The sequence below is a fragment of the Balearica regulorum genome, chromosome 1 (genome assembly GCF_011004875.1).
Source record: "Balearica regulorum gibbericeps isolate bBalReg1 chromosome 1, bBalReg1.pri, whole genome shotgun sequence".
Lineage (NCBI taxonomy): Eukaryota > Metazoa > Chordata > Aves > Gruiformes > Gruidae > Balearica > Balearica regulorum.
Genome location: NC_046184.1, coordinates 218,376,173 through 218,387,421, shown reverse-complemented (window position 1 = coordinate 218,387,421; position 11,249 = coordinate 218,376,173). Strand labels below are relative to the sequence as shown.

Sequence of the window (11,249 nt, the reverse complement as noted above, 5' to 3'; positions counted from 1 at the left end):
CCCTGGACGCTCTGGGGCTGGTGGGGAGGGGCAGCCCTGGTCATGGGCGTGGGGACGTGACGCCTCCACAGAGGCCTGTCTCTGGGCCTCGCTGTGGGGTCCACATGGTCCCACATCAACCCACCCCACTGTGCGGGGGTCTCCCGGCACCCCTGACCAAGGCAGGAGCGCTGCCCGCGCCGGCCCAGGGACCTGCCCGTAGCCCGCTGTGGGATGCCAGGGTTTATTAAAGCACATCAAGGCTGCCTGGTGTCGGCCGGTGTCACCCGTGTCCTGGGGATGGGGCTGTGCGTGGGTGCTGGGGGCACCTGTGGGGTGAGGAGGGAGGGAGAGGAGGAGGCTCTGGTGCGCGCAGAGGGCAGGATCCATTCCTGACCCCCTCCCAGCCTGGCGAGGGGCTGGAGAGCAATGGACAGCCCTGCCCCTGCCCCTGCCCCTGCCCTGGGGATGCCTGGCCCCACGGCTGCACCCTGCACCAGAGGAGCAGGAGGAGGAGGAGGAGGAGGAGGCGAAGGGCTGCAGGCAGGGGACAGAGTCCAGGAGGAGACACACACACACCCCTCCGGACACCTCGAGCAGGACCCGGGCGGCAGGCATCGCTCTGCGGGATGCTCTGGATGCAGGAGGTCTGGGGATGTGAGGGGGCTGGAGAAGACCCCGGCTGCAGCCCCCCCACCCTGAGCTGCCCCCAGCGCAGGGAGCCGCAGGATCCCCCGGAGACACCCCAGTCCCAGAGCAAATCTTTATTCCTGTGGGAGCCAGGGAAAGGTCTCGTCCTGGCTCTGCTGGCGTCCTGGGGCTGCCGGGGCGTCCCAGGGCCGGTGGCACCATGGCACGGCTGAGTAGTGGGGCTGTCCTCGTACCCCCAGCCCTCCTGCTGATCCGTCCTGTCCCGTCAGCCCCGTGAAGCTGGTGGCTCCCGTTCCCGACCCCTTTCCCTCGCCGTGGTGCTGTGGCAGCGGTGGCATCTCGGCTCAGGATCCTGTGGCAGCTGCCAGGGCCGTGGCTGCCAGGAATAACCCCCAGAGGCAGGGGGGTTCCCCATGGATGCTCCTGCCTGGGGGTGCCAGAGAGGGGGAGTCAAGGGTAGCCTTGGCGGGGGGGGGGGGGGGGGGGGCCGGGGTCCCGGCGGGGGTCTGCCCTCCCCAGCTGCAGGGGGGCTCTGGGCTCACCTGCGCTGAAGACGCATGTCTGGTTCTTGGAGCTCTTCTCTGCCAAAGAAACCAACCGTTTGCACGGCTGCTGCACGCAACGTACCGTGCCGCTCCTCGCCCCTCCCCAGCCGTGCCACGCTGTGCCATGCCACGCTGTGCCGTGCTCTGCCGCTAAGGGCCCCTTTGCAAACCCCAGGGGAGAGCGGCTGGGAGACGTGCAAGGATGCGCGTCCAAAGGCAAGCTGCCCTCCTCGCCCTCCCCACCATCGAGACCCCCTTTCCTGGCAGAGTTGGTGTGATGGGGCCACCCCCATTCCTGCACCCCACACCCCGGTGTTGGGGAGGGACCGTCCCCACAGGCACTCACCTTTCACCCACTCGCAGTTGTAGGTGCTGCTTGCGCCCTGGGAGCGGAGCTGGATGATGGTTCTGTTCCCATTGTGGGTGATGTTGGTGACCTTGAAGATCTCAAAGGGTGGGATGAGGACCTCCTCCTCATCAGGGTAGACGGAGAAGTTCCTGATGAGGACACCGTAGCAGGTCTCCACCAAGAAGAAGGTGCCCTGGTCAAACTGCCAGGCTTTGCCTTTCCAGAGGGAGGTGGAGGTGAACTGGCCAAACTGCCAGGCTTTGTCTTTCTGGAGGGAGGTGGAGGTGAACTGGCCAAAGCGGATGGATTGGTGGTGCCGGGCGGTGAAGCGAATGTCTACGCCCCGGTAGACGTTGTGGCATTTTTGGGGCTGGGCGTCCCGCAGGATACGCAGGGCCTCGCTCAGGAGGAAATGCAGCACCTTGAAGTGGAAGGTGTTCAGGTATTCCTCACGGGAGCGCCCGGCCACACGCACGGCTGCGTTGAACTCCAGGTACAGGGGGGAGTCCAGGGTGTATGCCAGCAGGGTGACCACATGCTCCAGTCGCAGCGCTGGCACACGGGAGACGTGGTGCTGCTTGCTCTGCCATTCAGCGATGGCTTGACTCCAGGCCTCATTGTAGACTCTGTTGCTGGCGAACTCAGTTTGGTTGAGCTCCTGCAGCTCCTCCTCCATCATGCGGCTGCAGCCCTGGTACTGGTCATCGAAGGAGCTGGGGGCCATGTCCAGCACCTTGACAGGGTCGAGGTCTCGCCGGTGCCGGGGGCTGGCAGAGTCCAGGGTCCGGGACAGCAGCACCAAGCCCAGCACCAGGTGCTCCATGGCGGGCAGAGCCTCCCCAGGAGAAGTGCCCAGCTGCCACAGGCAGGGAAGCAGCCGGTTCCTCGGCAAGCGGCTGGGGCAGTGGGTGTGGTGGTTTAACCTTGGCTGGACACCAGGTGCCCACCCAGCTGCTCTATCACTCCCCTCCTCAGCAGGGCAGGGTGGGGAGAAAAATAACATGGAAAAAAACAACCCCAAACTCGTGACTCAAAATAAAGTTTAATACAGCAAAAGGCTGGAAGCATGGAAGCAAAGCAGGAGCAGAAGATTATTCTCTACTTCCCATCAGCAGGCGATGTCTGGCCACTTCCTGGGACGCAGGGCTTCAGTACGCATAGCAGTTGCTCCAGACGACAAACATTGTAGAAAAACCCACGCATGCTCCCAGTTCCTCCCCCTGTCTCTCAGCTTCTTATTGCTGAGCAGCCATCATCTGGTATGGAATAGCTCTTGGGTCAGTTGGGGTCAGCTGTCCTGGCTGTGTGCCCTCCCAAGATCTTGCCCACCCCCAAGCTACTGCTGTGGCCAGGGAGGGGGAGAAATGTTGGAGAGAGCGCCTGGATGTGTGCCGGCACTGCTCAGCAGTAGCCAAACCGCTGGGTGTTACCAACATCTTGCTGGCTACTGATACACAGCCCAGCACTATGGGGGCTGCCGTGGGGAAGATTAACTCCATCCCAGCCAGACCCCATACAGTGAGGCAGCGAGAGCAGGGTCAGCTCGGGGAGGGTGGCAGGGCCTTTGAGGGGGCTGCGGAGAGAAGCGGGGCAGGCTGGGCGAAAGCACCCCCAGTTGCATCCCCAGCCAGGGGCACCCCGCTCGGCACACCTCCCATCACCGGCCCAGACCCCGACCCCGTGACTTGCATTAAACCCTGCCAACGGGCGGGTGTCCACAGCGCCTGGCACCGTGGCCCTGGCAACTGCAGGTCTGCGGTGTCCCCCACCGGGAGCAAACCCCTGGGGACCCCTCCGCAGCACTGGGGTCGGGGTGCTGCACCCCAGGTCCCGTGGCACCCGGCCCCTCGGCACCCGCCCGCTGCCAGAAGGAGAGCTGAGAATCGGCTGATCGTTCTTTTTATAGCAGCCCTGGCCAGGATTGCTGGGGCCCCGATCCAGCCCCCACCTCCCCCTTATTTTTACCTTCCCACCCCCCGAGCAGCCGCTGCCCCCTCCTGCCCTGCAGCGTGGCTGTGGGGGACGGTCAGGAACCCCCCGTGGGATAAATTGCCTTGGCTTTAAGCTGGGTGCGGGTGCCGTCCCGCCTCGCAGGGGCTCTGCCTTTTCCTGCAGCACCTGACCCCAGCTCTGATCCTGCTGATCCGGGGCCCGGTGCTTGCACTGACCCCCGGTCACGCTGCTGAGGACGGGGCAGGTTGTGGCACAGGTGGTGCGGAGGCGAGGGGCATCTGCGGCGCTTCAGCCCCAGCCCACAGCCCCCGGGCTTTGGAGGGGCTTAGAAGGCAGGAGGCAGGGCAGGGTGCAGGCAGCAGGGCTGGGGACAGCCCGGTCCCTGCCCGCTCCGGCACGAGCGGCTCTGGGCCAAGGTGTCCCGATCCGATATCAGGGAAGGTTCGATACAATCCCAAGAGCGAGATTAAGACACAAACGAAGTCAGATGTCGTACAACCTTTCAGCTTTATTTTTAATGAACAGGGGGATATGGGCTGCATATGAAGAGACAACTGGGAGAGCGGGGAAGGGCAAAGGAGAGAGAGAGAAAGAGAGAGAGATAGGGAGGTAGAGAAATAGAGAGGTAGTGAGATAGAGAGGTAGAGAGGGGAAGGGACCAAGTCGGGGACGAGTCTAATTACCACCACTCCGAGCCCAGGGATGTTCCGTTAGCTCCCTCCATGGTGTCCAAGCGTCGCAGGTTTTGTCGAAGCAGGTTCCGGAAGATGCACGAGGAGAAGAGGAAGAAGGAGAAAAGCCCTGCCACTTACTGGAGCACGTGCGCTCCTTTATAGAGGGTCCCACGCTCATGCGCAGATCGCAGCTGCGTACGTGCCATTCTTGCGGCACGTGCGGTACGTGTTGCCTCCTCGGGAAGCCTTTTCGCGCCCTGGCTCTTGCGCATGCGCACGGTTGCGCTTGTCCGCAGACCGCGGGGGGGGGGCGGGGGGGGGGGGCAGTGCCCTCCGAGGCAGGACGTCAATGCAGGGAAATGGTGGTGCGACGGCAGTGTCGAGACAAACTGCACGCAGCAGCGGTCCGCGACACCACCCCGTGGCTCGATATTGCAGTCTCCTTAGTGGTGGTGGGAAAAGGGGAAAGAGAAGGAGAAGGTAGAGGGAAGAGAGTAAGAGTGAGAAATAGGGACGGGGCAAAGGGAAGTTGCAGGAAGGAAGAATGATGTGGGGTATGGTAGAGGAATGCTCAATAGCAAACAATGTTTAACTTTGCAGAACAAACTTGAAAAATCAGGTTAATGAGGTAGTTTTCCATTATAGCAAACATAGAACAACTGGCAGGTACAATATGGGTACTAATATGCAATCTTTCTCTCAGACAATTTGGGAATTTGAAAGGGTTTAAACAATGGGTACCGTGATTGGCTCTGACTGGTGAACGGCATGGATCCGTTTTAGGCCATCAGGTGAGGTGGTAGGAACAAATTGCATATTAGATACTACATGTCGGATTAATTGGATAAAACAAGGGATTACACATGGCAAAAATATTAAAGCGACAACCTCACATAGCAAACACAATAGCAGCTGTTTTACCCGTGGCGCTCCTGGTAACCAGGACCACAAATTACCGTCCCAACCGTTCCAGGTTTGGACGGGGACATGGGCTAATTTTCTAATGTCTTTGGTCAGTTGGAGGACCCCTTCACCTGCTTCATCGATTTCTAAACAGCAGTTGGAAGCATTTAGCTTCCCACACACCCCTCCCTCTTCAGCTAACAGGTAATCTAGGACCACGTGGTGCTGAAGAATTGCTGTGCGCATCTGTCGGGACTGCTGAGTTAAAAGATCTAGTGCATCGGCAGTCTTATTGGTAATAATTTCTAGAGCCGCTTGCAATCTGATTATCTGATTTAAATTATAAATTGGTTCTCTTGCCCCAGATATTGGTTCATTAGGGTTCCAGGTGGCAGGTCCGTAATGTTGAATTATTTGCTCAGGAGGCCACTCATTGTTTCCCCATTTTTGCATCCCACCTAAATTTACCTCAATAGATCGCGTCTTACGGGCAATACTTCTATCTCTGAGGTTATCATATAGTTTTACTCCTAACCGAGGTCCACCTATCTCCAGCAAAAGAAAAAATAAGGGCCGGATAATCCCTATGTAGCAGATTCCTGACCAGCTTGCGGGTAAATGTTTATATGAGGTATGTCCGCAGATCCAATAATGCCCTTTCTTAGCCTTAACGCCATGAGTAAATGGTCCAGCTGCCCCTTCTGGGAATTGAAAATAAGTTGTGGTGTTGTCGCCCAGAGGGCTAAAAAACATGGTTGGGCGATTATTTGTTCTGCCGGTGCAATACCAAGCGCCAGAATTATTTTTCCACTCACAAATTTGCTTATAATTGGTTCGTGGGACAGACAGGGTTTCATTTTTGTTTGACCAATATCCCTTGAATCCCTGAGTGCGCCCAGTCTCATTAAGCCACATCCATATGTAGACCCTCCTATCTTTATCAACTAGCTTACGAGTGAGTGTCCACTGACATTTACTTTCCCCCACTTAGATCCCTCCCCTTTGAGTATGGTTTAGACAACACTGCCCTACAGTCGGATATTGAATTGGCCATGTCCCACTGTCGCCCCAAGTGCCGTCCGCGGTTTCACTATAGTTGCTCACGATTTGGTCTGGGGTGAGGGGTGCGGACGTCCACGGCCAACTCGACAACCCCAGAGGTCCTCCACAAACCCAACAATGACTCAAATTGAAGGTTCGGCTTACTGCTTTAGCCAATAATACAAATTCGTTGTCCTTAAAGGGATCATATGGGTCAGGGGAAGGTAGAGGAATTGTTTTTTCATCGCTGTCATAAATACACTTCTGAATTAGAATAATCAAAAATAGCATGTGCATTCGGATCAAACTGCAATCGATGTCTGTCTGGCTTCTTCTGGGGGTATGTGTCTGGGTCAGTTGCTCTGTCCTGAAAAACAAGAACAGAAACAAACTCGCTCCTCGGGTTAGAAGGAAGGAGTAATCCATTTAGTGTGAATCTTATGGATTTTCTCGCTGGCGTCTTTTGCTTTCCAAGTGTATTTATTTATTGGGGTGTCTAACACTAACGGTACTGCTCCCACGGTGGGGAGTTCAACTAAAACAGGTTGTCTGGGGAAGTGGGATGGGTTGTCAGGGTGATCAGGGCTGTGGGAGGTGGGTATGATTGTCGGGGCTTGTGGGCAAAATGCTGTAATTTTTGGGCATCCATTCATTCCTCAGCGGCTATTTACGCTGGTCACTGCATCTCCCATCCGCTCAGCCTATCCTGGTCTATGTGGTTTCAGGAAGCGTTTGAGTAGCCCGTTTGTTCTTTCCAGGATTCCATTCGCTTGCGGGTAGTATGGGGTGTGGAACACCCATGAAATTCCTTCCCGGGCTGCCCATTCCTGAGCTATCTTAGCTGTAAAGTGAGAACCATTGTCCAACTGAATCGACCGTGGTTTGGGGAAGGTACTCTTTCAATGCCTTCACCATGTTCTCTCCAGTAGCTCTGGCAAATGCTGCGGCTTGGACCAACCCTGACACTATGTCCACTCCGACCAACACATAATGCTTTCCTTCTCACTTCTGGAAGGGACCAACGTAGTCCACTTGCCGGTTTCCCACAGCCCTTTCCCCTCCCTCAAGTGTAGGGGATCATCTTCCAGGGGGTGTCTTTCTAAGCGGGTACGGCATTGTTCGCAAGCGGACACACAAGTCTTACATTTCTCTCTAGCAACAGGCCAACCTCAAGCCTGGGCCTCACAGTAGAGGTCTTTGATCCCTGAATGTTTCCTCTTTACATGCAACCATTCCAACAATCGCTCCCAGTCTTCTGCTATTTGGGTGTTTTGAAGGGGAGCTAACCAAGCTAACTCGTCTACTTCAGTGTTCCACCGGCTCGCTGGGGTGTCACTTTGTTGGCGGGAGGCCACCCACGCCACTGCAAATTCCCCACGTCTAGCAATTGCAAGGATGTCTTGCCATTTTTCCTTTTGCCATATCAGTATTCTGTTAACCTCCCACCCATTTTGCTCCCAAAATGGTAGCCATTCTGTGCAATCTTTAAATACTGCCTAAGAGTCAGTATAAACGTATACAGGGGAGGTGGTTTGGGCTTCATGTTGGAACACGCTCCATAATGCGACCAGTTCTCCCCCTTGTGCGCTACCCTCTCCTCGGTAATGATTTGTTCTTTGGTTTCTACCTGGAGTGCTACAGCTCGATATTTCCAGACCTTTCCTTCTCATTTTGACGAGGCATCTGTGAACCACACCTTGTGGATTTGTTCAGAAAACGGGGGAGCTATCTGTATCACAGGGGGAAGCTCAGCTGTTTCTTTATCTGGGCCCACCTCTTCTTGGATAGTTAACCTCTTTGTGGCTCCCTCAGACACTGTAAATATGTCACAATAATGTTCTATCTGGGCATATGTCGTGGTTTTACCCCAGCCGGCAGCTGAGCACCACGCAGCCGCTTGTTCACTTCCCCCCCCCCCCCCCCCCCCTCAGTGGGATGGGGAGGAGAATGGGAAGGAAAAAGACAAGACCTGGTGGGTTGGTATAAGGACAGTTTACTAGGATTGCAAAGGGAGAGGGGAAGACAAGACAAAACAAAACAAAACAGTACTTAACAGAGTATATGAAACTGGTGATACAGAATGCAGTTTCTCACCCGAGGACCGTACAACTCAGACCGCACGCTCAGACCTGTCCCGAAACCGGACTGTCCCCGAGCCACGCGTCCTGGAGCTGCTGCTGCCTCTCCCCGGCTAGCCCCCTTTTATGCTGAGCATGATGTCACGTGGTATGGAATACCCCCTTTGGCTAGTTTGGGTCACCTGTACTGTCTATGTCCCCTCCCAACTCCTTGTGCACCCCCAGCCGTCCCACTGGCAGGGCGGTGCGAGGAGCAGAAAAGGCCTTGGCCCCGCGTAAACACTGCTCAACAACAGGTCCATAGAACAAAAACATCTCTACATTATCAATGCTGTCTCCAGTACAAATCCAAAACATATCCTCACACTAGCTACTATGAAGAAAAATCAATCCTCTCAGCTGAAACCAGGACAGCATACCATTTTTGCACAGAGGCTGTCTGAGCCACCCCATCAGGGGGTGGGGTTCCCGCTAGGACTGCTTTAGTCACCTTAAACGGGCCCCGAAGAATTATGGGTTGCTTTCGAATGGTTCGTTCAGCCTCTCTCAAAGCTGGACTAACTACAAATGGGCCCTTCTCCCACGCTGTGTATGTTTTTTTCAGCGTCTTTAAAACTGCGCGAGTAAAACCCAATAGGCCGAATGGGCTTCACTGGCCCCTTTTGCCATAAATGAATCGAGAGCCCGGTCTGGGCAAACCCCCACTCAGTTTGGATAGGATCTGTGGGGTGAATGGGACCGAGAGCTTGATGGGCAGTTGCTTCAAATATTAGCAGTCGTAATGCCTCATCATGGACCGGGGTCCACTCCCATTGGGCCTTTTTTCGCAATAAGTCATACAGTGGTCTTGCAATAATCGAAAAATCGGGAATATTCTTTCTCCAAAACACAAATAATCCTAATACATGTTACAAATCCTTTTTCAACTCTGGCATTTTAATCTGATCTAATGAGGAAAGGGTGTCCGGTTGAATGCATGTCATTCCTCCTTTCCACCAGATCCCTAAAAACTTTACCTCGCTTGAGGGTGTTTGTACCTTTTCCGGTGGAATTTTCAACCCCAAACTTTCTAGGTGGGAAATTATATTATCCTGAGTTATCCGAACTTTCTCTATCTCATCCCCTCCCACAAGAATGTCATTGATATATTGGTAAACACTGACTTCCTTCTCTACTTGGACTGCCTCTAGTTCCTGCACTAATGCATGGTGGGCTAGAGTGGGGGAATGCTTATACCCTTGTGGGAGTCGGGTGAAAGTGAATTGTTGGCCTTCCCACGTAAAAGCAAAGCGATCTTGGTCCTCAGGTTGCAGGGGAACCATAAAAAACATATCTTTAATGTCAATTGTTGCCATGATGGGGTGGGCTCGTTCCTGGATAGTCGCTATCAACTCGGCAGTATTTGGTACCGCTGCTGTCAATGGACCCATATTTGCATTAAGCCTGCGATAATCTACTGTTAATCTCCACGTGCCATTAGGTTTTTGTACTGGCCACACAGGGGAATTAAAAGGAGATTGTGCTGGGACTACAACTCCTTGTTTTTTCAAATCCTCTAGTACTGGCACAATACCTTCTCTTGCTCCCAACGGTAATGGATAGGGTTTTACACTGGTTAGCCGGGAAGGAGGGAGGGGAGGCGCCGCTTGCAGCAGGCGCACTGCTGCACCAAAGGTTCCGGTTAACTGCCTAATTTGGGGGACACCGAAAGACCACAAATTCCCCTGGGTATCCCGCCATTGTTTACCCTTCAGGACATCTATACCTAAGAGGTTCATCTGGAAGGGCCCCACTGCTGCCATGGTGTTAACGGGACCTTCTTCTCCCGGTAGCCACAATGTCACTGGGGTCATAGGTACGGTTTGGGTTTTACCCAGGGCATTTAGGACTCTGAGGCGTTTGGACGGGATTGAGATACCACATTGTTCCGCCTCAGTTCGTCTTAGTGCTGTAATTTGGGCTCCGATGTCAACTAAAAAGGTTACAGGCCTTTTCTTTGGCCCTACCACCACTGTAATCAGTATGTCCCCTTTTTCGTTGCAGGTGAGTTGCCTTATAAACATCCACCCTCCGCCTCCCCCCTCACCCTGGGGGGACGGAGGATTTAGTTTCCCGCCATCCTTTCGGCCCCTTTTTGTTCCTCCCCCATGTTCACTATTGGTCTGGTATTACAACTTGGTCTAGGAGCAGTTCCCTGCCTGGACCATCTTTGCACAAGCAACTCTAACTTCTTAGTCGGGAGTCCATCCATCAAATCCCTGGGAACACCCTTTTGCAGCCCCAATTGCCATAATCCTTGTCGGGTTAGGGGCTTTTCTTTTATGGTTAGATCTGGGCTCCTCCCAGAGAATGGCAGTCGCCCGCTTCCCAGTTCTGCTGCTCACACAGCTCTGGTTTCAACCTTCTGGTATAAACGGCTAACAGGGCCATACTTTCTCCCATAGTTAATTAACTCTTGTGCTATCTCCCCCCATGTCCACACCTTCCTCCCTAGCCGCCGATGCTCGGGGGTCACCATTCCCTCCAGGGCAGCCGCAATTCTCTCCTCCCTGGGTATATTTTGAATTTTCCCCTGCAGTTGGATCCCGATAGGTTTTAAGGAGTCGGGAAGTCCCCATATCAGGGGCGTCATTCCTTTGGGATCTACTGGCAACAACATTGGGGAGCTCAGGTTGGGCTTAAGTTCCTGATCGTACATCATCTGCAGACAAGCCGCTTTCTGCACACTTTCCAACAGCTGATCTACCGAGCCTGTTATGGCTAGGGGGTCTCCCCTTTCCAAGGGGTTCAACCCTCCTGCCCAATGTGCAACCCTTTGAGTTAATGACCATGGGGCTCGGCGGTCGCCAGTGGTTAAAAACACGCCTGGGCCCCAATATCCTTCCGCCTCTTTCTCCGACAGCAAAATCCCATCTCCCCCCGACAGGGACACCCTCCAAACATAGTCAGTTTCGGATTCTCTGGCAGTCCTACAAAAGTCAGTTTGCAGCTTGGCCAATTCGGTTGCCGTGAAAGGAGTTTCTTTGGTAATAACCTGGGGGCAATTGTCATTATTGTCTTGATATACGTATTCCGT

The 11,249-nt window shown here is 54.6% G+C and overlaps 1 protein-coding gene across 1 annotated transcript; it reads right to left on the bottom strand.

Annotated features, from left to right (window-relative positions):
- Nucleotides 1–974: 974 nt before the first annotated feature.
- LOC142600013 (erythroblast NAD(P)(+)--arginine ADP-ribosyltransferase-like) lies at nt 975–2,357 on the bottom strand. The gene is made up of 3 exons (XM_075742814.1): nt 1,522–2,357; nt 1,173–1,211; nt 975–1,057 (listed from the first exon to the last, which is right to left on the bottom strand). The coding sequence occupies exons 1-3, from the start codon at nt 2,345–2,347 to the stop codon at nt 975–977; spliced, it is 948 nt and encodes a 315-aa protein (XP_075598929.1). The 5' UTR covers nt 2,348–2,357.
- Between the last annotated feature and the right edge of the window lie 8,892 nt (nt 2,358–11,249).

Coding starts and splice junctions, on each gene's coding strand:
- LOC142600013 (XM_075742814.1), bottom strand. CDS start 2,347: ATGGAGCACCTGGTGCTGGGCTTGGTGCTGCTGTCCCGGACCCTGGAC. Junction 1,212..1,521: donor CAACTGCGAGTGGGTGAAAG/GTGAGTGCCTGT, acceptor TTTCTTTGGCAG/AGAAGAGCTCCAAGAACCAG. Junction 1,058..1,172: donor GACATGCGTCTTCAGCGCAG/GTGAGCCCAGAG, acceptor TGGCACCCCCAG/GCAGGAGCATCCATGGGGAA.